The following is a 27,750-nucleotide window of genomic DNA, read 5'->3' as shown; positions in this document are numbered from 1 at the left end:
GTCTCTGGCTTGTCAGCTTTACCTTTTCTTGTATTTCTAATGAGAAAATATAAATGAAGTCATCTATTTTGTTATTAACCCTTTGATAGTTTATGAAGGAACAAATGAGTTTTGATATTCCAACCAACCTTGCCATGATGCACAAGTTGAAGGCTTGAGGTGTCAGTCTTTGGATTTCTTTCTAGACCATTGTCTCTATCATTAGGACCTAGTCTGACTTGGATAGCCAGGGACTTATTTGGATCTAACCTTCCTAACCAGTTTACTACTGTATTCACCTAGCTAGCATCTCAGACAGGAGAAGGGTGCCTGTGGGTTATGTGTTTATTCCTTCTGCTCCAATTTTTTTTTTTTTCCATCTTTAGGGCCTTCATTTAGATTTTAAAGCCCTTGGAGATGAAGACTGTAACATTGTAAATTTTCATTAATTCACAGGCCTTGTGTAAGGTATTACAGATAGAAAGAGAAATAAATCTGAGTACTAATCTTCATGAAGTTCAATCTAAGGAAATAACCACATCTATAAACCAAGAACACAACGGGATAATTGCTGTAGTAGAAGTATGTACAGAATGCTATGGGAACACAGTGATTAATGGTCTAAGAAAATGCACTAGTGATATGTCACAGAAAACATGATTTTACCTATAGCTAAGGTGAGCAAGAAAGAGGATTCTGGGCAAATAAAGCCGTTTTTGCAAAGGTATAAAGTCAGTACAAGACAGAGCCTATATAGGGAACAATAAAAATAATTTGGTTATGGTGAGAATTTGGATACATATGGGGTAGGTAGTGAGCAAGACAAAAATATGGAAAAGTAGGTCAGATTTAAATTGTCTAAGATCTTGGTGTCCTACCAATGTGATTATTGTATGCTTAAAAGCCAGTGAATGCTTTTAAAGCAGCAGGACAGGCAATCAAATATGTGTCCCTTGAGTGAAACAGGCCCATTTGAAAAGGTGAGATTGGTAGCATTGGAGATCAGATTGAAGAGTATTTTAATAGTTTAGGCAAAGTGAGGAACTAAGGATGGAGATGTTGAAGGTGCATGCAAAGGCATCTGAGAGGCATCATTTGGGGCTAAGCAAACAAGTGGATATGGAAGAGGCAAGGCATGGCCTGCCAGTTTCTTGAAAGTGTCATAGAGATGATTTGTTCCTGTCCTCTCACTTCCTGCACGCCCTCTCCCATGCCTCATTTGACAAACTAAGGTGTGGTATATAGTTCCTGATCTAGAACCAAACTGAAATTATTTTGCCCTTTTTGTTACCAAAGGTGGCAGCAACTTCAAAACAGAATATACTGAGTTTTTATTATTTTCAAGAATCTTTCTTTTTTAACCTTTTAATTGGTGTGTACAGGTTCGTGTGTTGCAGAATTTAGGTTGAATCATGTGTAGTGTTTCTGATACCTCAACTTCTTCTGGACCAGGAAAGCTCCTAGAGAGAGCTCAGGGGATTGTGTGTTTTTAAAGCCCTACAACCTCACCAAGTCAGAGATTAAATTAGAAATGCACTGGAATTATTTAGCTTTCTGAACACATACCCCATTCAGAGCGAAGCAGAACATTCCTGTTTACACAGTGCCCTCACTGAGAGCCTGGCCTCTTCTATAGGAGCCAGAGCCTTGAGATCATTGTTACACCTTAAGGGGCTTTCTGTACTCATTGCTGCTGCTACTCATTTCTGAGATCCACAAGACAGCAGCTGAGGGTGTGTTGAAATTACCTTGGCTTATTCAGGCAATTCTTGATCCCTTGCTACATGAGGTCTTATTGTGAAGCACACCCACACTCTCTACTGCTAGAAAAAATAACCACAAAATATCAAAGCAAAACATTTGAAAACAGAGTTATTTGCGTTTTGTTTCCTAAAACCAGAGGTAGAATCTGTATGTTCTTTCTACCCTGCCCTCCCTTTCCTGCTCCCACAGCCACAGAAAGAAAGTAGAAAAGTAGAAAATACGCAAAGCTTTTATAACAAGTCAGGGAAAGCTGATGTATAGAAGCCCAAAAGCCAGGGGAGTGCCACCTTTCTCTGGAGCCAGTCCAGAGCAGAGGGAGTTGAACAGTCCCTTCATCACCAGCACCTTCATACTGTTTCTGGAAAGAGAGGAATCAGAAGTGGGGGTAGGTTGAAAAAATTCTGTGCTCTAAGCAGCTAGCAAAAAAATGAAGTACCTGTAATGCCAACTGCTTCTACATCCATCTGAAGTGAGTTGCGTTCAAAGGGGAATGCTCATAATCTTTTCCATGGAAAAGTACATTTACTAGGAAGGGGCTTGATGACTGGTGGTGAGCAAAGGTATGGGGAGATGGCCTTGATGGCAGGTGCTCTGAATGCCAGGGCTGCTGGCCCCTCACCTCTCAGCAGTGCCTAATCAGGCGAGGGGCAGGGGGACTGGCAGCCTCCCCCTTGCAGTGCTGGAAGGGAGCATTCCTAGGTTTGTCATCATCTTAGCATCTTGGGACAGAGTATCTTCTGTCTTAGGATCTACTCATCTGTTCACTGACTTGCGTGACCCTCATCTCCTCTCCCGCAACACCTTGATACCTCTTTAGTCTTTCCATTCCTGAACCGAGGATACCAACCTTTAAGGAGCCTCTCTTGCATGCTGAGACTGTCTCCTACAGTCTAGGGGACTTGGATGAGGAGCATGGTATTTGGACCATGGTTGTGTGGCTAAAGCATTTTGCCTTTGTCCAGGAGTCCTAGAATGTCAGAGACAGGAGAGGTGGAGCCCGTTGAGACTGGGCCTCTCTTGACAGTGTGGGATACTGCAGCTCAGAACAGGGACCTGAGTGGTCCAAATCACACAGCACATTTCTCTGCAGAGAAGGTGACCCTGAAACAAATGTTTAGCTACATCAAGGATGTAGCTTTCACTTAGGGTAGAGAATTAGAACTTGGTTTATAGGAGCAAGGCCAGTGCCAGATGACAAGATTTAAACATGAAGTGAGAGTGGTAACAGCAGCTAAGTTGACTCCAGGCCATGTCCCTTTAAGATTCTAATACCAAGAGTCAGGCATCCCAATTGCGGGAAAGAAGGGAGGTTCTGGAAGAGCAGGGCATCACTGACCTGACCTCTCATTCCCACACTGTGGTGTTTTCCATTTCTAGACCTCAAAAAAGCCTAAGACAGCAGAAGCAGACACCTCCAGTGAGCTGGCTAAGAAAAGCAAAGAAGTATTCAGAAAAGAGGTAAGGTTTGGTGGGATGTGGACACTAAGTTCTGAAGGCTTAAACTGAGACTCTTTCTCATCCTAAGTGTGCACAGCTGTTTGTAGTACTAGGTGGCGCTGCCTTTGGGTGTTCCCTTGCTTCTGTGATTGGACTGTGTAGTTGTTATGTGATGACATATTGGTATGGTCCTTTACAGTGGGATAATAAGCACTTTCATATCCATTATATCATTTTATCCCCACAACAGCGCGTGAGGTAGGCAAGACCGGAATTGTCATTCCTCTTACGCTGGTGGAGGAGCTCTTGAGGTTCAGAGAAGGCAAGCTCTGGACAGAAGACTTGAACTCGGGCCTCTGGCTCCAAGTCCATTTCTTTTTCTGTGATATCTCATTGGTGGCTGCCTAATCCTCAAGTGACTGGGAGAAAGCAGCTCCTCTTTATGCTGCTGGAAGTGCAGTACAGCTCTCAAGACACTTAACCTTTTCTGCCTCAGGGCATCCAGATTCTAAACTCCAGTCTTTGTTCACTGAAGGGGCTCATAGTCTGTCTCTTGGAGGAAGTAGACCTGTAAATAAGTAATGGCATTAAAAAAAAAAAAAAAAGTAATGGCAGCTGTGTGAGGAATGTGCCACGATAGGGCTTGGAGGTCTCTGTTCAGGGTGTCAGGAAGGGCTCTTGAATCAGGGGTAGGAATTAGCCAGATAGATCAGGAGGGATGTAATTCAGGCAGTAGAGTGTACAGAGGCAGAAGAAGGCGTCATCCCTTTCAGGGAATCTGGGGGCTGTAGCACCCGGTATGTGAGGGGTGTTGGAAGATGAGGCTGCACAGTATTGTGCTGCTTTGTATTGTGAGTTGCAGGGAGTATTGCAGGATTTTAAGCTGGGAATAATGAAATCCCCTATTTTATTTGGGGAAATGGATTGAAGGGAGAGAGTATGGAAGCAGGAGACCACAGAAAAATTTTGAGTAAAAGCCTTCTCTAGGGTTAAAACTTAAGTTTCTCACTGTCCCTTTGTGATTATTGGCATTTCAGCCCAGCCAACTAGCAGCTGTTTATTTAGTGCCTACCTTGTGATATAGCCTTGTTCTTTGAATGTCTGAAAACTCACTGACTTCCAGGGATGGGTAGACCCTGTTCATGGTGCTCCCTGGTGAAGTGGCTATCACTGACCTCCTCGCTCCCTTTTTCCCCTGGGGTCAACTTTGTGGCTTAGCGCCACAAATACTTCCAGAAATCCTGTGCCTGGATCTCTTTTGAGAGCCACTGGGTAGGACAGACACTACAGAGATAGCTCAGGAGGACATGGGAATTTGTGTACTGAAAAGGGTCTTACCCCAGATGTTCTCCAACCAGCTGTCATATCATGTGTCCCTCTGCTTCACATTGATGTAGTATGAATCAAATGAAGTACAACACTTACAGAATCTAAGTGGCCTTCAGTAACAAAATGCCTGCATTTCCTGGAGTCACTGAGCCTCCTGGTAGCACAGAAAGGCCCTCTCTGCCCTGCCTCCAGCGGCCAGAGAATTTAGCTACAGTCTCTTTATGCCAAGAACATGAGATTTGTTAGCTGAAATCTGGGGCTGCCATGAGATTCAGCGTGGAGTCCTGCTGCTCTGTCCCTCCATCTGCAAGTGAGGCTTGCTAAGTCCATCCAAGGGAGCCCTTTCCCTCTTGAGGCTGACCCAGGATTCTTTCTCTTATATCCCACTGGCATACTAGCATTCTTCTGTCCACACCAGCTAGCGTGAGTGAGAGAAAGGGAAGGATTGGCTGGCTCTGCTTACTGCCTATTCTAAGTATTTCCTCAGTACAACTTTCTTGCCTTCTCTGGACTATTGAGCAGTGTGCTCTTCTCCCCGTACCTGCAGATGTCCCAGTTCATCGTCCAGTGCCTGAATCCTTACCGGAAACCTGACTGCAAAGTGGGAAGAATTACCACAACTGAAGATTTCAAACACCTAGCTCGCAAGGTATTCCCCCCTGCTTGTGGTCTGACAACGTTCTGGGCAAACTATGCCTTCTAAGAAGGCCCCTTTCATCATAAAAAGTGGGTTTTCCTTGACACATGCCCAGGCTGGAGACCCAGGAACAGAGGGGGAAGGTTTGGGAAGAGAGGGTACCCTACTTGATGGTAGCGGTTCTCTGAGAGCTGAGCCTCCCCTTTCTGGTGATCCCAGCACCAGCCTGCCCCAACTTCCCCCTCCAGTTCACCTCCCAGTCTTTGTGAGAAGGGGCCCGAGGCAGCAGACTGGCCTTCCCCTCTCAAATCATTTCCACTCTGATTGGTGGCTGTGATCTCTCTTCCTGTGTCCTGGACAGCTGACTCACGGCGTTATGAATAAGGAGCTGAAGTACTGTAAGAACCCCGAGGACCTGGAGTGCAATGAGAATGTGAAACACAAAACCAAGGAGTACATTAAGAAGTACATGCAGAAGTTTGGGGCTGTTTACAAACCCAAAGAGGACACTGAATTAGAGTGACCTTCAGGGCCAGGGTGGGAGGACGGGCAAGCTGGTAGGAGAGACTCTGGGGAGAAGAAATCCCGTGGGCCCTCTCTCCCCACCCCACTGTCAGGGCTGTGCTACTGATGACACATCACCCTGGGGAATTCAAACCTGCAGATTTCAACTGAAAGCCACAAAAATGAGCTCCATCTACAACAAGTGGTCCCCTGGTTGTGAGCTGTTGGTAGAGGCCATCTGAGGCAAGGGTTTAGGCCCTTGAGACCTTCCCTTCTGAGACCCTGGCCAGGCCTGACCCCACTCTCAAGCCTGGGTCTCCTCCTTGGCGGTGCTGTCAGCGCACAGACTCATGCGCATCCCCACCCACGACCCCTTACCCTGACGATCTGTATTATATTTTAATGTATATGTGAATATATTGAAAATAATTTGTTTTTTCCTGGTTTTTGGTTTTTGTTTTGCTTTTAAGCCTCTACGTGCTAGGATCACAGAAGACTTTGTAAGGATGGTTTAAGTTCTCCTGCAAGGTTTAATTTGTTATCATGTAAATATTCCAGAGCAGGCTGCCTTGTGGTTTCGGCCAGCCTTGTGCTATGTTGATAAGATTGATTTACTGCTTAAAATCACTTTACTTTATCCAATTTTTACTGAACTTTTTATGTAAAAAATAAAATCAATTAAAGAACTTGGCACGTGTGTTCCCTAAAAGCTAGTCAAGCATGTTTGTATATAGTGTTGGCACTGAGAGAGAAAAGAGGTGGTAGCCATAGGTGTGTGAAGTCCAAAATTAATCCTTGAGATTGGAGTTTATCCCAGGTCTTCCCCACAGGTCCCACTGTGACTGAGGTAGGCATCTTACACGTGTATTCCTGAGCAAAGGAAGTGGACCTGCGACCTCTCTGGCGCTGGGCTTCTTTACTTTGGTTAATAAGCCAGTCAAGAGAAAGGCACTTGTCTTTCCCTTTGTACCTTTTGGCTGGTGAAAGGGAATGAACCTCTTCCCTCCAGAGACTTGAGTTCCCAGAGCCCACAGGAATGCTCATTTGATGTTTGGGTTCCCTGACTCCGCACCATGCCTCCTGACACTGGGCTTGGATCCTAGAGGGAGTACCCCGATAAAGGGGTACAGTGCTCAGGTAATGAGAGCGGACATCTTCTGGAGGACACAGCTCAGTGGAGACACACCCCATCCTTGATGGACCAGTTGTCTGGGCAGTGAGAAGGGCCAAAGGTTTCAGGCCAGCCTGGGGCCCAGCCCATCTTTGCAGACTGGTACCATCTCTTCCTCACCGGGGGGATTTTGCTCATTGCAGCAATGCCCTTGGGGAAGAGGCTGTGGCCCGCCAGATATGGGGTGGGGTGGGCAGCAGTTGGAACAGTCACTGCCTGCTGGGCACTTAGAGCTCAGGTTGTGCTCCTTTGATCCTCACAACCTGGAGGCACAGGAATTGGCACTGTTCGGATGAGGAGACTGAGGTTCAGAGAGGCTCAGTAACTCATCTGATATCCTTGTATTAAAGAAATTGTGAAAAGAGGAGAAAAACACCTATTTTAAAGATATCATTAGACATGCTATTTAACAATGTAGCCAAAGTATTTTCCCATGGTACTGCAGCCTTAAACTGTTTAACTCAAGCACATTATTACATCAAATGGAGGGACCCTAATTTAACCCCCTTTATTTTATTTATTTATTTTTAAACATTTGAAATGTTGATAGCACATTTTTATTTTTATTTTTAGGCTGTGTTGGGTCTTTCTTGCTGCGCGCGGGCTTTCTCTAGTGGCGAGCAGGGACTACTCTGTTACAGTGCGCGGGCTTCTCACTGCGGTGGCTTCTCTTGTTGCGGAGCACGGGCTCTAGGCTTGCAGGCTCAGTAGTTGTGGCTCGCAGGCTCCAGAGCACAGGCTCAGTAGTTGCGGTGCACGGGCTTAGTTGCTCTGCGGCATGTGGGATCTTCCCGGACCAGGGCTTGAACTTGTGTCCCCTGCATTGGCAGGCGGATTCTTAACCACTGCACCACCAGGGAAGTCCTCCCCTTAACATTGTAAAGAAAATGTTTCAACTAATGTGCTTGAGCACATTAAAAGAAAGTGTTTCTCTTTTGGATAGGTCTCCCATGCAGAGGTGCAGCCATATGCACTGCTGCTGGCAACCAAGTCAAACTCATGGTTTTAACCTGGGGATCCAGGTTTCAGATTTTCCAAGGATATCTAGGCAGCCTTTCATTAAAGGGTGGTGACCAGAGAGCTGTCAAGTTTCAGAAAGGACCTCTTTGCAGAGGAATTCTCAGTTATTTTACCTCCTCTGGAGTTTGCGAGGGGAAGATCTTGAAACACACACCCCTTGAAACCTTTAGGCTCAAACCCCCTCAGTGGTGAAGAGAGTTACCGGCTAATCCAGGACCTGTTCATTCCTCTCAATGCAGGATTTCACCCTCATTGCCGATCTAATCCTTGATAGCCCTCTGGCCAACTCCCTGCCAAAGTAGGTGTGATGTCTCCAGTGCTTTAGCCTGTTTATAACTGACCAAACACCAAGCCTTTCCTGCTTTCATCTCTGGATGATGGTGGCTCCAAACCTGCCCTGATTTTAAGTATAAGATTTACAGGGTTAAGCAGCCCTGGTAAACTCTGAGGCATAGGAACAGCAGCAGTCTGATGAGTTTGGTACTCACAGAACAGCCAATGCAGGTCACATCTCAGCTAGGGGACAGGCTGTAGCCCGGGCCCCTGGATCATGACTGGACCCAAGTCTCCTGAGTTTAGGTGACTATGTTTCTTAAGCGCCCTGATCCTGATTGATGGATACCAGGATGGCAGCCATTGTTTCTTCCTAGGCAGGGCCTGTCTGCTGTAGCAACCCCCTCCAAAGGCACAGTAACTGACCTGTCTGCTCCTCCATTCAGGGTGGGCATATGCGAGGGGTGCAGGTGGTCTGGCTGCAGCTGCCCTGTCCTCAACAGCCCCTCAGGTAGGTGGGATGACCTGCCTGTCCTTGGCTTGTGTGGAAGCATGTCTGGACCTCCCTCTTCCGAGTCTGGAGTATGGGTCTTGAAAGAACACTTTCTTCCTTTTCCTCACCTAGAGATGACCTGAGGCCCTTGGTAACTAGCTTCCCAGGACCAGTTCAGAGGCAGTTCACTTTGCCTCTGAACTGCCTCTTGCTTTCTGCCTAGGGGTGGGGCAGGCTTCCAGCCCTATGAGGCTAATCATAGCACAAGTCAGGAAAATGGTCTCAAACCCAAGGCCTGAGAGTCTTGGTGGGAGGCTTCTGAATGCGCCAGTCTATTTATTGTTCTCCAGCTAAGGAAGCTGAAGTTCAAAAAGGTAAAATGCTTCCTAACACAGTTCAGCCAGTGAATGGCAGATGCAGGATGTGAACTACATACACTCTGCCCCCAGAACTCACACATCTTCTGCGGGCACACTGCCTGCCAACTCAGGGACTCCTCCCACCTTCTAGGGATCCCATCCTTTTTCTGGGCCTCTGCCACATAGCTACCCAACTGTCTCACAGGCCCACGGAACCAGACAGAGCCAGGACAATAGTCCAAAGTTGCCTTTAATATGGGATACAAAAGTAGAAAAAAACAGTTGAGGCTAAGTAAGGGGAGGTGGAGTGGGGATCAGGAGGGCAGGACTGCTTCTCACTATCAACCCCTCCCCCCGATATCCTGGTCCCTGTCCTGGAGGAATGTAGGACGAGGGGCGGTGAGTGGTGCCTGGATCTTCCCTGTCCCCCAAGAACAGCAGGCCGAGGTCACCAATGCCAGGAAGCCCGTGAAAGGGAAGGTGTATGAGCTGGGGGTGGTGGGAGCGCCAGAGCAGGTTCCCTGAGAGGCTAGGCTGTGGAGCATCACACCACGGAGCAGTCCTCAGCCAGTGGGCCCAGGGCCCGGACCACATCTTCACGGCCCAGGACAGCCAGCGCATCTGCTAGCACCCTGAGGGTGGCACCACTGCCTTCTTGGACAGCCCAGTACCTCAGCAGGGTGTAGGCTGGCACCTGGCTCTGAGCCATGGTCTCCACTGCCTCAGCGTGGTAGCCCAGGTGGCCCGCCAGGCCCCGCCAGCCTTTGTCAGGTTCACCCGATGCCTGCAGGAGCTGTTCCACTTCCTCCTGCTGCTGCCGAAGGAGATGGAGGTAAAGCCGGCAGCCAAGTTCAGGATGTGGCCCTGGGATGGGAGACGTGAGGGACACGTGAGGGTTAGGCAGGCTTTGCGGTGGGGCAGAGCTAGGTAGGTCTGAAGGACTACAGTTTGGGGAAAGGGGCTCACCCTGGCTGGGGACACAGGGCTCCAGGCTGCTAGGAGAGTCCCGGAAGACACTGCTATCCCCATGCATCTGGTCCCTGTTGAAGGCCCCCAGCTCTGCAGTCCGAACTTTGGCCAGCTGCTGTCTTTGCTTACGTGAGCACCAGCTGTGGGGAGCAGGGGGAAACTGCCAGCCTGCTCCAGCCTTCACTGAGACAGAGAGGGAGCTGGTTGGGAGCCCAGATGGGGAGGGAGGTTACCAGAGGGCAATGCCCAGACCACCTACCACTTGAAGGCCACGTAGGCAAGCAGACCGAGGACCACGGAGGCCAGGAGAGCACAGTAGACAGGAATATTGCTGCCCGAGGCCCCTGGAGGCTCAGGGGGGAATGGGGAGGAGGTACCGGGGGCCAGGGCTCCCCCTGCCCCCACCCCCTCCCTGTCCCTGTCCTGCTCCCTCCGGGTCTTATCTGTGGAGGAAAGGACAGACAAGGTCAGAGGCAAGGAGGCAGCAGACGTAGACTTTGCTGCTAGAAAGACTGGAAATCATAGTCCCTACTGTGTAGAGTCAAAAGTTCATACCGTGGCGTCAAAAGCTGACTGGTTCATTCCCCACCCTCATCTCCCACAGCCTCCCCTTGGCTCGCCACGCTTGGACACCTAGCCCTTCCCGGATGTACCTTCTCCGGGCTTCCAGACGTCTGCTCTTGCTGGTCTACCTTTGCCATCTGACAAACTGGCAGGAAATCTCCTACTCTGGGAAGTCTTTTCTGATCTCTCCCAGTCTCCCTTTTCTGGCTCCTGGTGCATCTCCTCTGCCTACTATGGCACTAAACTGTGTGTCCTGTCTCCCCCACCAACTCTGGACTGTGAGAGCACACTGATTCACTTTGGTCCCTGTGGGAGCCTCTGTGCACAGGAGACCTTGGAGATTTTTGCAAAATAAAACTGACCCGGAAGGCAAGTAAATGCTGCTGCTAACTTCTGCCTGCAGGCCAGTTGTCCCCACAATCTAGTGCAGGCAGGGCACAAGAAACAGGGACTCCAGAGCCTGTGACTGGACTTGTGTGTGGCCTGCAAGGCCAGGGGCCCATGGATACCTCTCATCCTACCCTCTCAGTGCCCAAAATCTGGATCAAGAAGTACTTACTCACATGGACCATGCCTTCCCTGTGGCTGGAGTTGTGAAGCATGGTTCTGCCAGCTAGCAGTGCTCCCAGTGGCTGCATCTCTTAGAGAAGGGGTTGGAATGTCATGGGCAGCACTCAGAAAAAGGAGCTGGGAGATTTCTCTGAGTCCAGAAGGGGCTGTGTATAGGGACATGGGGGAAATTCCTCAAGCCTGAAGTCAGGAGTCCCTTGGGGTAGTTTGTCCCCCCTTCCTGGCTCACTTCATCCTGATTCATTCCAGGGCTGTGTGCCTCCCCCCCAATCTCCCCAGTCACCAATCTGGACCAGTTTCCTCCAGTGTCAAATGGGGTGGAAGTGATATTGCTGGCTCCAGCTGGCCGAAGCTGGAGGAGACCATATTGCAGCTCTGGATAGAAAAGGGCACACTGGAAACCACCCTGTCTCAAAGACCATGGCAAACCCCTGGTCTGAGTCCAGGGATGGTACAGGGAGACTCCTATCCCCATCTAAGCCAGAGCCAGGTGGAGACTTGCTGGTAGGAGGCTTTCCAGAGTTCTCAGCAAGAGCATAGTCCCTGGAGTGACTAAGCTCCCACTCCTGCCTCTAGGGTCAGTGTCCAGCCCTTACCTCCTGCTCAGGGGCTGGACAGGAGGGTTCCTTGGTGGGTTCAGCAAGGGCAGAGGGCATGTGGGCCCAGAGGCCCCCCTGGTCCTTTCTCATCTGGGAATTTGGAGAGGACCTGGGGGCCAGAAACCTGAAGAACACTCAATCCAGGACCCATCTGTACTTACAAGGCTGATCCTGCTGGGACCTACCTCCTGAGGCCTGGGGAAGAGACCCTGGTCTGGGCAGAGGAGGGGATTTTGCCTGGAAAAGGGATAGAGATGAGACCTGGGGGAAGGTCCTCCAATTCCCCCACATCCACATCCGACCTGGTCCAACCCAGGCACTCCAAACTCACTTCCCTCCACAAGGCCAGAGGCCCATGTGTATGGCAAAGCACACAGTCGGCAAGTGGGTCTGGCACGGAGGCTGTGGTGACCCTTGCCACCTGAAGGATGTGTATGTACATTTGTGTCACTTACCACATAAGGGGCCCTTTCTGGATCCGGGTTGGCGTGTGAGCTTGTGACTAACGCTCGCAGAGACAGCCAGGCCTTGTGTCCGACCCACCCCGAGCTGTGGGATTGGAGCCTCTACCAACTCCCACACACACCCATCTCAAGGCCCACAGAATATGCACACACAGCAACACCGTACACGCCCACACTACCCCGACTTCCCACAGGCAATCCAACCCAGAAGCTGGCACCACAACCGCACAGGATTTCGGGTCTGGAAGTGGGGGGCAGAGAGGCAGCCTCGGCTCCCTCCGTCCAGAAAGACCCGAAGCTCTGTCCCCAACCCGCTCCTGACCTGTGGGGGCCGACCCTCCGCGGGTCCCAGGATCTGCTCAGCCGGGCGGGACGGGGCCTCCAGGCCTTGGGCCGGCCGGGAAGACAAGAGTGGAGTCCCTGGGGATACCAGGTTCTTACCCGCCCGAGACTAAAGACAGGAGGAGGGCTGGACACCGAGGGGGCGGGGCCGCCCACGGTCTTGCCCCGCCCGGCCCAGGAACGCACACATGCGTGGAGGTGAGCCCGAGGGGGGACTGAGCGTGCAGCTGCCGGAGAAACTGCGGCCGGGGCCCCTGGGGACAGGGGTGGTGTGGTTGGGGAGAGGACGGGTCGCCGCAGGTTCTCATGGACCAGGGGGACACTAGCCCGGGACTGTGGCCAGGGAGGGTTGAGACGCTGCGCGTGCACACATGCTCGGAGGCGGAACAGCTACAAAACTAGTCCAGGTTTATTGCTGAGATGCGAGCGGGGGGCCGCCCTTAGGATTATGGCCACGGCCCGGCCCCTGTGCTCTGCCGGGACGAGGGCTTGGGAACCTGGGCTCCCCACCCCAGACTGTGCAAAAAGTGCTGTGCGGCTGCCGAGGCCAGCGCTGGGACTCCGGGCGGCCCCTCTGCCGGCGAGGGGCGGGACTTCCTGGAGTGACATCGCCCACCAATCCCTGAGCTGGGCAGAGGTGGGGCCCCGCCCACCCCCTGCCAGAGTGTGGGCTGGATGTCGCCCTCTCCTCGGACTCCTGGGCGGGGCCCTCCCGGGGCGAAGCCCGCTGGGGGCGGAGCTGCGCGGCGGGGCGGGGCAGGGCAGGCTGTCAGCGCGCCTCTCCAGGGTTGTACTCTGTCTCCCCAGAGGACACCTGGGAGATGCGCCGGGAAGACCGCCACAGCTTCCGCGCAAACTGGCTGCTGCGCACCTGGTAGGAGCAGGAGCAGGCTGGGGTCAGCCAGGACCGTCGCTTCCTCACGCCATTCGAGGCCCTCCCTGCCCTCATCCTCACCTCAGAGGGCTGCCCTGCGCCCACCACGATAAGCTTGCCGTCTTCCAGGCCCACGAGCACGTGGCTGCGCTCCTTGGTTACAGCCACGCTGCGGATGGGCACCTTCATGGGCAGGGGAGGCGCGGCCGGCAGCAGTCTGGAGGGAGGGAGGGGATATATACGAACTCGCAACTACAAGGAAGCTTTGATCCAGCAGATAGGTGTCTCTCCATTCTCCCATCTACCTCCCAGTCCTTTGAAGGATGACTCGATTAAAATCCTGACACAGAAAGGGACCTCCCACAAGTGTGTGGCTAAGGGAGGCCCAGGGCAAGATCTCCCCACTGGGGGATGGGAGGACAAGTGACAGGCCTTGAAGAATGTGTCCACAGACATGTAAAGGGGATGTGGGTCCACGGGGGCACCTCCTAGTGTCCTCTGCCAATGCCCACCACCCTGAGGGATCACAAACCCATAAACAGTGGGGCTCACTTGTTCAAATGGAGGATGTGCAGGGCACACTGGGCTGTGCCCAGCAGAACAAAGTCCTCCGTCACCGCGAGGGCTGTGGGTTGCTCTACCAAGGGCAGTGAAGCCCGCAACCTCCCATTCACCGAGTACAGGTGCAAGGAGTAGGTGACCTGGAGGAAGCAGGAGGTGTCAGCAAGGACAGAATCCCAACCACCCCCATCTTGGCTGGGCGCCCCTTTCCCGTACCTGGGCCCCCAGACGCTCCCGCGCTGAGCTCTGCACAAGGATCTGGCCCTCAGACCCCAGCGCCAGGTGGGACACAGGTCCAGGCAACGTGGCTCCTGGGGGCCTTAGTGCGGCCACAAACTGGCCACGGCGTACAGTGTGGATGATCACAGTTCCATCCTGCAGGAAGGCAGCTTAGGGTGCTAGGCAGGGGTGTGTGAGCTCCAGGGGCAGTGCCCAGCAAACAGCCTCCCCTGGACACAGGCATACACACACCTCGGATCCAGACACCGCCATGTCAAGTTCAGTGCTGATGGCCACACAGCTCACTGCAGCCTCATGCCCGTATAGGACCTGCACAGGCTTTGATGCCAGCCCCACCGAGACCCCACCCTGTGGGGAACAACAGAGCTGGCTCAGGACTGTGGCCTCCCACTACCTTGGCCCCTGAGTGAGGGAGAAGGCTAAAGCTCAGAAAAGTGAAGGTCTTGTCCAAAGCCAGAGAGCTGGAGGGCTGTGGAGCCCCAGACTTGCTCATGGTAGCAGAGGGAAGGAGAAGAGAGCAGAGCAGGACTGGAGAGGCCCACTGAGGGGCAGATGGACTGCAGATCTGGACTATGGGGGCCCCGGAGGGCTGCCACCCAGCATACCTGCTGCAGGAGCCGCCACACCATGCATGTGGTGTCCCGGGAGCCTGAGATGAGGTAGATGCCACAGGTGTCCAGTGCAAGGCAGGTTACTACATCTGAATGGAGAGGGAAGGGAAGGGAAGGGGAGGGGAGGAGAGGGTACCAGCAAAACAGAGTGGTTACCCCCTCCCTGGCCAGCCTTGGAACCCTACTCCCACCTGCACACCCCTAGCTCCAAGACTGCACATACCGAGGTGGCAGCTGAGCTGGTTCAACAGCTTGCCCCGGGGTAGTGCAGTCACTCGCAGGCTGCCATCCCAATGGCCACCACTGAACACCAGCTTTCCATCTGGGGCTGCTGCCAGGGCTTGCCCACTCACGCCACCGCCTGGCACCCAAGGGCCACTCAGCAGTCGCTGCATCCTGACCCAGTGAGGAGGACCACAGGTGAGGCCAGGCCCTCAGAAATCTTGGCCAGAGCCTGCAGCTGGCCCGCATTCTGTTTGGGTGGGGAGGTGACTTGGAGTGCAGGGTATTTAAAGCCCACCCCTGCCCACAGCCCTCTGTCTTACTTGGGGTTGCCCACGGTGGGGTCTTTGCTGAAGCTGAAGTAATTGCTTATGTTACGGTCATAGGGCAACCAGCTGTGGGTGCCCAGCAGCCCACTGGCACTCACGGTCACCTGCAGGCAAGAGGGGACAGAGGTGGGTTTGGGGCAGAGTCAGAAAGGGGTTGGAGCTGAGGTGGGGCCCGGCCCAGTGCACTTACCAACAGGTCTGCAGAGCCCTGGGTGATGAAGGAGTGGGGCTGCCGGTGGGGAACCAGGGCCAGCACTAGGGGCACGCCATCACTGATGACCTGCAGGGGGCGGAGCAAGGCTAGCTGTGCCTAAGCAGCCAGCTAGGGCCCTCACTACACTACCTGCTCCCTGGAACACGACTCAGTCCCTGGCCCTCAGCCCCCAGGGGTCACAGGCTAGGCATCATACAGACAGAGGTCCCTCAGAGAAATAGGCATCAGAGACCAGTGTGCCTTCAGGGCATCTCAGAAAGTGAGTGAGAAACCAGATAGACAAGGAAGATCCTTCCAGGGTGTCAAGCTTGGTTTCAACTTTGGTCATCCCAACCCATTACTCCACGGCTCTGAGCCTGCTAGCAGGAGGAGAGAAGAGCCTAAACACGTCAGACTTGGGGGCATTCTGGGATGCAGACAGGAAGGTGAGGTAGAGTATCTAAGGCCGGACTCCCTCCTTCTGGTCTCCCTAAGGATGGTCAGGTGAGTCAACACCTTGTCCTGACTCTTCCTCACGAAGAAGGCATCCCACCCGCACTCCTATCTCCTCTGATGTTTACCTCTTTTTCTAAGATGTCTTAGTATCAGTGACCTTGATTTAGGTTTTCCATCTGCCCCAAGAGGTTGGTAAGGACAGTGGGATTAAACGAATTTCACAAAGTAGGAGGTCGAGACCCTGCTTCCTCTCACCTCTGCGAAGAAGGCCTTGAGCTGGTCCAGGTGCTGGAAGATGCTAGGTGAGTTAGTGTCCAGACGTGCAAGGCGTTGGGCTGCTTCCTCAGCTGAAAGCCGAGCCGGATGTGGCTCCTGTGGGCAAGTGGCCGGTCAGGACTGTGGCCAGGGCATCCCTGACCACTGTCTTCCAAGCTGGCCTTACCTTCAGCAGCTGACAGGGAGTCTGCCCGAAGTTGCTGATAATGCCCTCCAGAGCCTTCCGTTCCCGCTCATCTGCTACTTGGTCCAGGTCCACGGCCCCTGAGCATCAGACAGGAAGGGCAGGGCAGTCAGGACTCCCTCTGTGCCCACCACATTCACCCCTCGTCTGTGCCCCGGCTCCCACTTGAGTCCAGGACACTGCTCACCCTCATAGGTGCAGTAATAGAAGACATTGAGGGCCTCCTCTGCAGCTGGCCCCCGCTGCTTGTAGCCAAAGATGAGGTCGATCCACTCGTGCAGGTGGGTGGACACATATTCTGACTCCTGGGGGCGGGGAGGAGGCAGTCAGTCCAGGAACGGCTGAGCCCCCCCACCAACCCTGGCTGCCCGCCTGTCTGCATGTGCTCATCTCACCAGAGCCCGGCGGTGCTGCTGGATGAAGTCCTCAGGAGAGCTGGCCCAGGGGGGCAGCACCACGTCGCCTACCTTCTCATTGGTCAGCTGCAGGCAGCCCAGGTCAAAGCCTGGCACAGAAGACTGGGTCAGCTGTCTCTCTGCGCCATCTTCACCTGCTCCCTGGCCACCCGCCCCAACCTGTGCTCTCCATCCCCACACCTCCGGCCCCCACGCCAGCTCCTACCGTTCTGGTTCTCCAGGAAATCAGGGAAGTAGAAGAACTCTGGAATGAGCTCCTTCACGTCGGCTGGGCTCTCCAGGCGGGCCTGCCAGGCTGCTGCCACTGAGTGGAACTGCCGGTCAGAGCAGTCAAAGCTGGGGAGGGGCACGGGCCAAAGTGAGGTGGAGAGAAGGGAGACAGCAGGGGAGAAGGTGTGGCCGCAGGAAAGCAGGGAGCCAGAGGGTCCAGGATGCCTGGAAGACCCGCCTCTTCCCTTCATCCACCCTGCCCTGCCCTGCACCATCTGCCTGCCCCTCCGCACCGGCCACTCTGCAGCTGGACGTGCAGGGAGGTGAAGGGTTCCACGCGGATGAGGTAGTGCATCACGCCTGCTGCGTTGGAATAGTGGGTGCCATAGTGGAATTTGTCAATGGTGCCCGCTGGGTCCTCGAAGCTCTCATACCTAGAGCCACAGTTGGGGGGATTCAGCAGAAGCCCTCCTCTTGTCCATCCCAACCCCCGAGCCCAGCCTTGCTCAGGCACTCACTTCTCTCTCACAAGCTGGGCATGCTTGGGATTCACCACACCGATGGGCTTGGACAGGTCCCGGAAGACGACTGGGTTGCTGAGGTCCAACGTTGGGGACACATAGTCCTGTAGGACCCAGGGGAACTGGCCGCCCACCCGGGCAGGAGCTGCATGAGGGTCCTGATGGCCTACCTGCCCTGCCCTCACCCTCACCCTCAAGAAGACGCGCGGAGCCCACAGGTGGGGACGCACCACGTGGAGGGGCTGCAGGGGAGCAGGAGGGACTGTCTGGGACAGGATTCCCTTCAGGGAGAACAGAGGCCAGGCCTCAGGCAGCACCCGCCCAGGACCAAGCTCAGGGCTCGGCCCACCATCAGTACCCACACTTGGGTGAACCAGGGCTGGCAGACCAGAGGAGTGGGGGAGGTGGGGAGCAGGCCCTTACCACAGGGTACTGAGACAAGTCATTGTAGGTCCGCCCCGCTATGGTGTTGAGCTGCATCAGGTACTCGAAGTTGGAGATCTCACGCTGTACCCATTTCTGAGGGGCAGGGGCAAGAGGTGAGCCAGCTGGGCTGCCAGCCCTCTTCCCAACCACAGGGCCCTGACCTCACCCGATCCTCACACTCCAGGGCTCTCACCTGGGTAAGGCCTGAGGCGCGCAGCATCTCCTGGGGGGAGCGGCTGCTCAGGTAGCCTTGGGTAGGGGGTCGCAGGCGCAGGAGCCACGAGTACACCTGGTTCCGTACCTGGGTGTGGGGCGGGATGGGGCAGGGTTGGGGCCTGGGGGCCTGGCACGGAGATGAGGCCGTGGCCCCACCCATCTTGCAGGGGAAGTTGAGGAAGTAGTTGGCCTGATCAATGAAGAAGAGCTCAAGCGCCGAACGGCGCAGGTTGAAACGCCGCAGGTGGACCTCGCGGAGCTGGGCCAGTGGGCGCCGGAAGTCATGGCCAATGCCTGTGGGGACAGACAGCGAGTGCAGGAGTCACCCGCCCTGGCCCCACCGGACCCCAGCCAGCCCTGCCGTCCCTCCGACCCGTTCCATCAGAACACACCCTCCTCGGTTTCCACACGCTCAGCGCTGCCGTCGTAGAAATACACGTGCTGTGTGGTGACCTCCAGCAGCCCTGGGACCACAGCCACCACTGTGACCAGCTGGCACTCAGCTGACAGCACCAGCTTCTCGTGCTGCTCATCCAGTTCTGCGGCCTCCAACCTGGGGGCCAGCACCCACTTTAGGCACCAGACTCTGGGATCCCCTTTCTGACAAGCCCAAGGGTCACACTCTTGGAGTGTCACCAAGTCATGAGGTACACAGCTCATGACTCCCAGAGGAGGAGGAGGAGCTGCCCAGGGTCCAGAATGACCGCAGTCCCCGCCCCGAAACCTGGGCCTCTGAATGTCTTGCCAGGACACCAACCTCCGTCCCCAGCTTCCCTCACTCAGCCCCTGCCTGCTCCCATGGGCCCCCATCCTAGTCTGGTTTATGTTTCTCAGTCCTGCTCTGGGGTGCCGAGCCATGAAAGAGCAACTATCCATCCTGTTATAGCTCTGCCCAATACCCCCACCTGATTTTGGACCATCCCTTTCAGCAGGAGGGGAAACAGACTCCGGAGTCAATCCCACCGCCGGCCAGCACACACTGGAGCAGACCCATTGCCCCCATCAAGCAGCTCTTTCCCAGCCCCACTCACACGGTCTCCAGCGCAGCCAGCTCATCCTCACCCAGCTGGTCTTCCTGCAGCTCCTCGGGTAGGCTGCTGACTTTGGCCTCTTTGGTCACTGCTAGAGGCAGTGAGGCCTCCTCTGTGGGTGTCAGGGGGGACTCACCTGCAATGGGCCCAAGGGTGCTCAGCCAGAGATAGACAAGACAGGGCGCACGAGGTTGGGTGGACCCAGCTCAGCACACCCTCTCACCCAGGTTGTCGCGCAGGGCACTGGCTTCCAGGTGAGGGTTGAAGTGATGGTTGGGCACCAGCTTCAGACGCATGCGCGAGTATGTCTCGGCACTGGAGAGCTTCCACCGGGGGGTGGGCGGGTTCCTACAGATATGTCCCCAGTGATGGTCATGGGCAGGCGGGCAGAAGGCTGTAGACCTCTGGCTTCCTCCCAGGCTTTACCCCCAAAGGCACCCTCCCGGCTCCTCCCTCCCAAGCCCCACCCCACCCGGACTCCACCCCGAGCCCCGCCCACCTCAGGGCCCAGGCCCCACAGGGGCTAGAGAGCTGACGCCACAGCGCCCCCCAGTGCAGCAGGGCGGTCGAGTGCTGCGCTGCCTGCTGCTTCAGGGCTGCTGTGTACCGCAGCCCCTCCAAGCGCGCCCGCCGCTGTGCAGGTTCCAGCACCAGCTCCTGAGGAGTGGGGGGGTGGGTAGGTGGAGGAACGGGTGAGTCCTGCTGGCTGCTTCATGTGCTGTCCCTGTTTCTCCACTCCATCCCATCAGCCGTCCTCTGGGCCCACGCGTGGAGCAGCTCCCCGCCCCCTGCCTCAGGTCGCACACCTGGAAGGCCCGACGACCGCGTGCCCGCTCCCGCTGGCGCCGCTGCCCACTGCTCATGAGCATGTCGTAGCAGGCATTCCAGAAGCCTGACATGAGGTCGTGGCTCTTAGCGTAGGTGTCCATTTCAAACTGCGACATGGTGGGCTGCACCTGGAAGATGGGACAGGGAGAGGAGACCGGTGCTCGACGTGGGTCCCCAGCTCCCACTTCTCTGCCCGTGCCCCCAGCTCCAGGCACCTGCTTGTCGATGAAGTGACGCCATTCGGGGGTGGCACAAAAGGCCTGGAAGTCCTCGAAGAAGGTGGGGCTGCCGTTGGTGGGAGGCAGGGAAGGCAGCCCCCACTGCAGCCCCAGTGGCCCGTAGGCACGGTTCAGCAGTGTGCGCACCAGCGGTACCAGCCATGAGCAGCGCTCTGCAGCAGCAGCTGCAGATGGGGGCTCCCCGTCCCCGGTGGGGGTCTCTGAGGGTGGGGTGTTCAGCGCCCGTGCCAGCACCGCCTCCAGCTTGGAGAGCACATAGCAAGCCTCCTCCCGGCGCATGGGCACTGCAGTCTGCAGCAGTGCGTGCAGCTTCACATAGGCCTGGGCGTGCAGCTGTGGACCGAAGGGGTGGAGGTGTCACCAGCTACTCCCGGAGTTCCCTATACCCACCACACACCCTCCCCTCACACCCACCCTGTGCTCACCTGTGGGTCCTCCAGCAGAATGTAGCCAAGCACAAGGCGCAGGCCGATCTGTGCCATCTCTCGGAGATCTGCTGTGCCATTGGCCAGGTGCAGCCAGGCCCCCAGGCGATCAAGCAGGCTGCACACACCTTCAAAGAGCTGCCACACACCATATATTCCAGGCGGCCATCACCAGAGGAGGCCAAAAGCCCATGGGGCAAGAGCAAGGTAAGGTTTGGGCTGGAGGCCAGGGAGGGTTTGTACATACAGATAAACCTACGCTCACAGATACCGGAGCTGATGCACCCATGACGGCACACGTGTACTCATCCACCTCCCAGACCAGATGCCCTCAGGTGCGTGAGAACATTGAGCACGTGCCCCTCTGAGCTGTCATACCTTCTCACTCCACAGCTCCTGGTTACCGTGGCCCTCGGCACACAGGAAGTCCTGCAGCAAGCGCAGCAGCCAAAGCGCCTGCTGGGTGAGGCTGGCTAGGACCCCAAGGGGGGCCTCTTTGATGTCGGTCAGGGCTGACTCCAGCATCATCTCCAGGAGGCTGGAGGGGGGCGAGGGACTCAGGTGTCTACCTGACAGCCTCCTTGGCCCCAGGTTTCCCCGAGGCTCTTCCCCCTCCTGAGTCACCCCCTCACCTGCGCTTGATGCAGTCTGGTGGGCGCACAAGTGTGGCCGAGGCCCCCAGCTGGGTGAGCACGGAGAAGACCTGGCCGCGCTCCCGCCAGGCAGCCTCGTCACTGCCATCCACTCCCCGCCAAGTCACCGAGAACAGCACATTGGTGAGCAGGTTACAAAGCTCCTCCTCACAGGTTTGCTGCGGACACAGTGGGTGTGTGGGGTGCAGGCTGGGGAGGGAGGCAATCACTGCCCCACTACCATCCCTGTTCAGCACGTCCACCCACCCACTAGTAGGGACAGCAAAAAGCCAAGCCTTTGACCAACAACCGAGCCAGGCTGGTGCTAAAGGCCTGAACAGATGGTGTGGGCCTCAGCCACTGCCCGAGTTCCAGGGAGGATCCTGGGATTCCAGGACTCCTAAGAGGAGATGAGTCAGTTCACACGGTTACCTCACAGTCCTCACAGGCCTCAAGGACTGTCCTAGAATTCTCTGGAAGAATGCCATAGAATAAGCAGACGCCCATCCCCAGATCCAGAAGCATAAGGCAGGACCCTTAAGAGCAATGCTGCCCATGGGCCCTGTAAAGTCCCTGCCTCACAGGCTCTCGGGGGCCTTCTGAAGCCTGGTTAGTGCCCCCAACTCTGTCTCAGCATGACTTGCCCTGTTCCAGAATACCCCCCACCCCCCAGGGAACACACCGCAGATAAAAGCTACGAGGCAGCAGCGCCAGACCCGAATGGCAGTTGTAGCCCTGATGTCAAATAGGGCAACACCTTTGGAAAAGCTACGCTGCCTGCCCTGTGTCCCAGAGGTGCCCTCCCTTGGTGCCATACAGTGGTAGACGGTGGGCCCGCCTCACCTGAGGGTTGCTTGTATTAGAGGTGTCATCCCCACTGATGGTGGGCTCTGGCAGGCTGCCATCCTCCAGCACGTTGGAGAGACTGGAGCTGTGGCGGCCCTGGGCAATAGGGAAGGACCGGGGCCCATCCAGCGGGGAAGGTGTGCCAGGCTGGCTAGCTGGAGTGAGAGTCCCACTGCCACTGCCACCGCCAGCAGTATTGCCTGAACTCACACTGGCCCGTTCCAGGCCCAGCTCAAAGGGTGCAGAGAATGGGGAAAGAGCCTGGTAAAAGGCGTCAGGGTCAGGGCAGGGGACCTCTGCGGGCAGGAAGACGTCCGAAGGCTCAGGTGACTCAGTGGGTGGCTTGTGTAAGGCTGGCTCCGGGGAGGTGGGTGGCTCGGGGGTAAAGGGCAGGGGACTGCCAGCTGTGACGGCTTCCAGGACAAACAGCCGGGTCAGCACATCCTGCCAGCCGGCCTGTCGGGCCAGCAGCCGCACTACGTCTGGCTGTCCGTAGATGAGGTGGAAGAGCTGCCGGGCCAGGGCACAGCAAGTGAGGGACTCATCCGACAGCCTGCCCCAGCCCCTCCTCCTGGGGCCTTTGCATGGGAGGCCTCCAGAGACCCCTTGTCACAGGCAAAGTCCTCAGGGTAGAAGCCCCCCCCCAACCCCCAACAAAGCTTTCACTTCCCACTCACCTGACGACAGATGTCTAAGCGGATGCTGAGGTCAGCCTGGAGGGACAGCTGCACCACAGCCAATAGATCTGAGAGGTTCAGGCAATCTGGGAAAACGGCCAGAAAAGGCCTGAGGGACTGACCCCAGAGGGAGACTGTGCTCCTCTGCTGGCTCAGCCTTGGTCCCTTGGTACCAACACCTTCCCTATCCCCACCTGCCCTGGTTCCTGGATCCACATCACCCCTCTACCTGGCCTGCCTCTTGGCCCCAACCAGGTTGTACCTGCCCCCAGGAACAGCTTGAAGAGGCCCTGGCAGAGCTGGGGGGAAACGGCCCCCTCTGGCAGGCAGGCAACGAGACCCTGGAGGCCACACTCTCGTAGCCGGAGCCGCTGGCGGCTGCGCTCAGGTAAGCGCTCATTCTGCTGCAGTCTGCGCAGGATCTGTGTAGGGGTCGTAGAGGGTAGGGGTCATCATCATGGGGAAAGAGTTACTGTAGGAGGGTGAGTCACCACGCAGGTGTGTGGCTCCAAGAGAGGCCTGCAAAGGCAGCTTCACCCACCAGCCTAAGGCCTTCTACACCTCTCTGGACTCAGGCGGGGGCCCCCATGAATTAGGATGCCAGGGTCAGGAGTGAGCTGATTGTACCTTGCAGACTCGGTCGGGCAGCAAGGGCATGGGCCTTGGCCGCACCAGCAGTGCCAGCAGCACCTCAAGGTTCCCTGGCTCCAGCAGGAAGACAGCCAAAGACTCCTGTGCTGGGGAGCCCTGCAGCAGTGCCAGCAGCAGGTCCAGCGCACCCAGCACCTGGGGAAACAAAGTCTCACACTGAGCCGGCCACCCCCCAACCCTGAACGTGGTCCACACTCCACCCCTCCCCCTAGTCTCACCCTCGCCAACCTCCAGCCTACCTGGCCATCATCACCCGCAGCCGCCAGAAAGTTCAGCACCACCTGCAGGTCATCAGTGGAAGAGCTCCGCACCAGAAACTCCCGCGCCAGGCCCAGCAGTGAAGTCTGCACTGTGCGCAGGTCATCAGCCGCTAGGGGGCGCTCCCGCTGTAGGCTGGGCAGGTCCCAGCAGAAACATGCACCCAGGGCCAGGAGAACACAGGGGCATGGAGGGGAGAACAGGGCAAGTGGGAAGGTGAGCTGGGGGACTGAACAGACCTGTCCCCAAGGCCAGAAGCTGCAGTGTCAGCACTCCACCCCATCTGCCCCCACCAGCCTCACCTGTAGTGAGCGCGCAGAGCATCGAGGATGAACTGGACCCCGTACTTCTTCCGCAGCTTCTGTCTATGCTCACGGACTATGCTAGACACATACTGGATGTGGCCTAAGTGGGAATCGGCAGAGGGCTCAGGCTACCTGGCTGAGCCGGGTCCCTTCCATCCTCCAAGACAGGGATCATGCCCCTGCCAGACCTCCCTGCCCACCTCCACCCCCCACCAGGAGAGGGTCATGGTCCCCTCAGACGCCTCAGGGCAGATATGTCCCCTCAGATCACCCACAGGGCTATAGCTTCTCAGAACCTCCACCAACATCCTGCCTGGCGGCATCCCCTCACCCAAGTCCCCACACCTACCCAGGCGCACAGCAAAGTCGCTAAGGGTCCAGAGGTGAAAGTTGAAGAGCAAATGCTGGTAGAGCAGGTACAGGAGGGGCCCACTGCCCTCGGCTGCCACCTGCTCCATCAGAAGCTGGGCAGACATGAGCACATTCATGTCCATGGCCCAGCTGGGGACCTGGGGGAGGGTAGAGGAGCTGGGGTGAGATATCAGGCCCTGCCCGCCCACTCTCAGGCCTCCCAGTTTCCACCCTGCCCTGCACAGGCAGATGGACACAAGCATCCTGCCTGCTCAAAACGCTTCGGTGGCTCCCTGCCATCTCTGAAGTGCAAGCTCCCAGCCTGCTGTGCAGGTGCCCTGCTGTGCTGCTACTTCCCCCAGACCCTGTTAGCCAAACCCTGCCCGGCCTTTCAAGGCCCTGCTCAAATGCCATCTCTCCCAGGAGGCCCTTCCTGACTGATGGCATCAGGCTCCCCTTCTTGGTCCCTCCAATCAGTCCCCTTACTCAGACAGGGCAGTCCCCTCCCCGCCTGCCCCAGCAGGCCCTACCTTGCGCAGGAGGGCCCCAATGATGGCAGGCCCCTGGCACTGCACCAGGCTCTCCTGGTTCACAGCATGGCCCTGTAGGAAGTTCCGCAGCATCAGCAGAAAGGCAGCCACTGCATTCCTCTCCATTCGCTCCTCTACCGCCACCAGGACGGGAACAGATGTACGTCAAAGGCCTGCCAGTGGCCACAGAGACCTCAAGCAGTCCAGCCCCCCGACCATGCCAAGATCTCCTCCCCCCAGTTCAGGAACCAGGGACACTTACCTGAGGACTTGCCTAGTGGGAGAAGCAGTCCCTGGGTGGTGTTGTGGCCAGAGGTCAGTTCGGGCCCCACAAGGTCATGTGTTTCTGCTGGACCTGCCTCGGCTTCTTGGGGCTGTGTAGCCACTCGTTCCAGCAGGGGCAGCAGGGCACCCATGCCTCCCACGCAATTCACCACATCCTGCGGGTGGGGGCCACCATGAGAGGGCAGCACCCAGCCATCTCCTGCCCCACTCCATCCCAGCAGACCCTCCAGCCTGGAAATCTGGGTCTCCTCAAGACCTCCCAGGGCACAGTGCCACTCCCCAGCCCGCCCTGTACACATGTGCCCATGCTCATGCTGACTGCACACACTGCTCACGTGAGCACACACCTTCACGTCCCACGTCTCCACCCTGTGGCCTGTCAGGCGGCCATCCAGCCCGTGGCCAGGGGACAGGTCCAGGCAGATGTTGTTCTTACAGGCCTGGGGACAGGGGGTGAGCAGGCAGCAAGGCTCAGTGGAGGAGGTGGCGGGAGACAGAGGGTGGGAGGCAGGGGGAGGGAGCGGGATTAAGCCAACTGCCCACCCCCCCAATACCTGAGGTGAGTAATGGAGGAGCAGCTTGGTGCCAAGTTCATGCAGTTCACCCTCAGGCTTGAAGGGTGCTGTCTCATTGGGCCCTAGGGGGTGGGCAGGGGGGCTTCAGACCTGGCTGGGCTTCTGGCCAAACCCCACCCACAGCCTGCCTCTCCTCTGCCTGATCAGAGGACAGACCCCCCCAGGGACACCTTCCCCCCGCCGAACCCGTCGTTTCTGGCCTGGGCACTTGTTGAGACCCAACCAGTTGGGTCCTGGGGCAACGCGGTAGGGGCTGGGGCAGGGCACGGGGATGGCGCTGCATACCCAGGGTGCACAGGACCCGCAGGGCTGCTGCCTGCAGGGCTTCATGGAAGATGGCCACAGCCCCCAGCTCGCCCTCCAGGGATGTGGGGCTGCCCCACCGAGTGTCCTGTGTGCCTGCGAGGGTGGAGCTGATGCTGCCCTCCTGCAGGGGGGCCACCAGCCCGGACCCCCAGCCAAGCCCTGTGGTGGCCGGGACTGACAGGGAGCGGGTGAGGGAGGGGTGAGTGTGAGCCAGGGCAGCGGGGACGGGTGGCACAGGCAGGCCCGTGGTGGTGGTCGTTGTGCGGTGCCCAGCAGAGCCGATACAGCAGGAGGAGAAAGGCTGCGGGGCCAGGGTTGGGGGAGTGGTCAGGTCACAGCAGAGCCTGCGGTTCCACCTGCATCCAGTTCCTCGGTGACCCCCAAGGCTGCACAGGCCCCAGAGGCTGAGGCCTGTGGGGTGGGGGAGGGGGAACACGGGGCTCCAGGCCCCACCCTGTCGAAGTGCCCCCAGCTGCCCAAGCCTCCCCAAACCCTGCCTGGCACACCTCACTAAGGGAGGGGCAGCGAAGGGGTGCCGTCTTCACCAGATGGCCGTCTTTGTAGACATGCACCAGGTTCTGGCTGAAGGGCCGGCGCCCGGGCACATGGACAATGGCCACACAGTGCTAGAACAGAAGCCACAACATCAGGTCACAGGTTGGGACGTGGTGTCCCCTCCACCTCCCTGGGCCACATGAGGACGGAGGCTCACCCAGGCAGAGTCGGCAAAGGACACTTCAGGCAAGCTCGTGGTCAAGTACTCCTTCCGGGTGCACACGGCCACCACCAGGGTCCCAGCCGTGAAGAAGGCTTCAAACCCTGAGCCGCTGCTGGTGAAGAAGCTGGGGGCAGGCCAAGCCAGTTATGCCCGCTGGTTCTCCTGCTCACCCTGGCATCGTGCCCTGGTCCCTAGCAGTCACCCACCTGTACAGTTGCTTTCGCTGGAGCGGCCGGGTGGGGGCCGGGGCAGGTGTTACAGCCGTGGGGTGCAGACACAGCCAGGCATGGAAGGTGAAGCCAGGTCCTGGCCATCGCTGCACGGGGGGTACCATGATACCCGCCATGCTGGGCGTGAGGTCAAAGTAGCACAGGGCTCGTGCCGGGCCCCGGTGCCGGGCCATGCCTGAGAGCGTGCGGATGATGGCACCTGCGTGTCGGGCATCCCCAGCCTCAGCTCCACCCGGCCCTGAGTCCAGCCCTGGCGGGGGACGAAGCAAGCGACGCAGCTCCAAGGGCCTTAGTGACACGTGGCCCAATGCTTGCAGCAGCGCCAGCAGCTGCTCCTGGCAGCGGGCCCCCAGGGCTACCCCCTCGCTGAGCGTCTCCAACAAGCAGCCCACCAGACCGGCCTGGACACACGTGGCACGGCTGGCAGGGCAGCTGTCACAGAGCCACCAGAGGCGCTGTGCTAGGAAGAGCCGCAGCTCAGCTGTGGGCAGTGCTGGCAGCCACCGCATTAGCACCAGCACCGGCTGCTCATTGCGGATTGGTGGTGGCGGACACGTGCTGTGGTTGCCCTCCACAGCCTGCGGGTGGAGAGAATGTGATAGTTCCCGGGCAACTGGCATGGAACAGGCCATCCTACCAACAGTGGGACTTCCT

The 27,750-nt window shown here is 56.9% G+C and overlaps 3 protein-coding genes across 13 annotated transcripts in view; 1 reads left to right on the top strand and 2 right to left on the bottom strand.

Moving 5' to 3' along the window:
• The window catches only part of SETD2 (SET domain containing 2, histone lysine methyltransferase), a 116,688-nt gene extending 110,352 nt beyond the window's left edge, over positions 1 to 6,336 (top strand). For all 3 annotated transcript variants that reach the window (XM_061196663.1, XM_061196661.1, XM_061196662.1), the window contains 3 exons: positions 3,121 to 3,201; positions 5,057 to 5,158; positions 5,508 to 6,336. In XM_061196663.1, the coding sequence (XP_061052646.1) occupies positions 3,121 to 3,201; positions 5,057 to 5,158; positions 5,508 to 5,669 (345 nt within the window). In that variant the 3' untranslated portion in view covers positions 5,670 to 6,336. The remainder of the gene's footprint in view (positions 1 to 3,120; positions 3,202 to 5,056; positions 5,159 to 5,507) is intronic.
• A 2,884-nt stretch (positions 6,337 to 9,220) lies between these two features.
• Positions 9,221 to 12,542, bottom strand: LOC133095381 (death domain-containing membrane protein NRADD-like). Of its 6 annotated transcripts, none has more exons than XM_061196658.1 (5): positions 11,854 to 12,542; positions 11,063 to 11,139; positions 10,195 to 10,378; positions 9,933 to 10,075; positions 9,221 to 9,830 (listed from the first exon to the last, which is right to left on the bottom strand). In XM_061196658.1, the coding sequence occupies exons 1-5, from the start codon at positions 12,108 to 12,110 to the stop codon at positions 9,511 to 9,513; spliced, it is 981 nt and encodes a 326-aa protein (XP_061052641.1). In that variant the 5' UTR covers positions 12,111 to 12,542; the 3' UTR covers positions 9,221 to 9,510. The 6 variants fall into 6 exon arrangements, with proteins under 6 accessions (XP_061052641.1, XP_061052643.1, XP_061052637.1 ...); XM_061196660.1 differs by having other exon boundaries at positions 11,059 to 11,139; positions 11,854 to 12,057; XM_061196654.1 differs by having other exon boundaries at positions 9,221 to 10,075.
• Positions 12,543 to 12,865: 323 nt separating this feature from the next.
• Positions 12,866 to 27,750, bottom strand: part of NBEAL2 (neurobeachin like 2) — a 30,493-nt gene continuing 15,608 nt past the window's right edge. For all 4 annotated transcript variants that reach the window (XM_061196650.1, XM_061196652.1, XM_061196651.1 and 1 more), the window contains 42 exons: positions 27,073 to 27,674; positions 26,861 to 26,990; positions 26,655 to 26,774; positions 26,128 to 26,449; positions 25,822 to 25,904; positions 25,615 to 25,707; positions 25,245 to 25,422; positions 24,983 to 25,116; positions 24,451 to 24,610; positions 24,099 to 24,201; positions 23,778 to 23,931; positions 23,515 to 23,673; positions 23,150 to 23,309; positions 22,888 to 22,973; positions 22,208 to 22,720; positions 21,365 to 21,543; positions 21,111 to 21,270; positions 20,733 to 20,870; positions 20,284 to 20,640; positions 20,047 to 20,196; positions 19,740 to 19,897; positions 19,464 to 19,588; positions 19,241 to 19,376; positions 18,602 to 18,762; positions 18,187 to 18,503; positions 17,991 to 18,086; positions 17,565 to 17,689; positions 17,340 to 17,480; positions 17,042 to 17,172; positions 16,816 to 16,925; positions 16,608 to 16,725; positions 16,403 to 16,500; positions 16,216 to 16,332; positions 15,502 to 15,591; positions 15,306 to 15,415; positions 14,984 to 15,156; positions 14,755 to 14,849; positions 14,381 to 14,497; positions 14,126 to 14,284; positions 13,901 to 14,049; positions 13,430 to 13,565; positions 12,866 to 13,345 (listed from right to left, as the gene is read on the bottom strand). In XM_061196650.1, coding sequence (XP_061052633.1) covers positions 13,244 to 13,345; positions 13,430 to 13,565; positions 13,901 to 14,049; positions 14,126 to 14,284; positions 14,381 to 14,497; positions 14,755 to 14,849; positions 14,984 to 15,156; positions 15,306 to 15,415; positions 15,502 to 15,591; positions 16,216 to 16,332; positions 16,403 to 16,500; positions 16,608 to 16,725; positions 16,816 to 16,925; positions 17,042 to 17,172; positions 17,340 to 17,480; positions 17,565 to 17,689; positions 17,991 to 18,086; positions 18,187 to 18,503; positions 18,602 to 18,762; positions 19,241 to 19,376; positions 19,464 to 19,588; positions 19,740 to 19,897; positions 20,047 to 20,196; positions 20,284 to 20,640; positions 20,733 to 20,870; positions 21,111 to 21,270; positions 21,365 to 21,543; positions 22,208 to 22,720; positions 22,888 to 22,973; positions 23,150 to 23,309; positions 23,515 to 23,673; positions 23,778 to 23,931; positions 24,099 to 24,201; positions 24,451 to 24,610; positions 24,983 to 25,116; positions 25,245 to 25,422; positions 25,615 to 25,707; positions 25,822 to 25,904; positions 26,128 to 26,449; positions 26,655 to 26,774; positions 26,861 to 26,990; positions 27,073 to 27,674 — 6,945 coding nt within the window. In that variant the 3' untranslated portion in view covers positions 12,866 to 13,243. The remainder of the gene's footprint in view (positions 13,346 to 13,429; positions 13,566 to 13,900; positions 14,050 to 14,125; positions 14,285 to 14,380; positions 14,498 to 14,754; positions 14,850 to 14,983; positions 15,157 to 15,305; positions 15,416 to 15,501; positions 15,592 to 16,215; positions 16,333 to 16,402; positions 16,501 to 16,607; positions 16,726 to 16,815; positions 16,926 to 17,041; positions 17,173 to 17,339; positions 17,481 to 17,564; positions 17,690 to 17,990; positions 18,087 to 18,186; positions 18,504 to 18,601; positions 18,763 to 19,240; positions 19,377 to 19,463; positions 19,589 to 19,739; positions 19,898 to 20,046; positions 20,197 to 20,283; positions 20,641 to 20,732; positions 20,871 to 21,110; positions 21,271 to 21,364; positions 21,544 to 22,207; positions 22,721 to 22,887; positions 22,974 to 23,149; positions 23,310 to 23,514; positions 23,674 to 23,777; positions 23,932 to 24,098; positions 24,202 to 24,450; positions 24,611 to 24,982; positions 25,117 to 25,244; positions 25,423 to 25,614; positions 25,708 to 25,821; positions 25,905 to 26,127; positions 26,450 to 26,654; positions 26,775 to 26,860; positions 26,991 to 27,072; positions 27,675 to 27,750) is intronic.

The sequence above is a fragment of the Eubalaena glacialis genome, chromosome 7 (assembly GCF_028564815.1).
Source record: "Eubalaena glacialis isolate mEubGla1 chromosome 7, mEubGla1.1.hap2.+ XY, whole genome shotgun sequence".
Classification (NCBI taxonomy): Eukaryota; Metazoa; Chordata; class Mammalia; order Artiodactyla; family Balaenidae; genus Eubalaena; species Eubalaena glacialis.
The sequence above is the reverse complement of the archived record's forward strand: the minus strand, read 5'-3'. Positions and strand labels throughout refer to the sequence as shown.

Excerpts from the sequence above, each read along its gene's own strand:
- LOC133095381 (XM_061196654.1), bottom strand. The coding sequence starts at position 12,110 with ATGTACATACACATCCTTCAGGTGGCAAGGGTCACCACAGCCTCCGTG. Across the intron at positions 10,379-11,062 it reads ACAGGGAAGGCATGGTCCAT|ATAAGACCCGGAGGGAGCAG; the intron begins GTGAGTAAGTAC and ends TTTCCTCCACAG. Across the intron at positions 10,076-10,194 it reads GCCTACGTGGCCTTCAAGTG|CTGGTGCTCACGTAAGCAAA; the intron begins GTAGGTGGTCTG and ends TGCTCCCCACAG.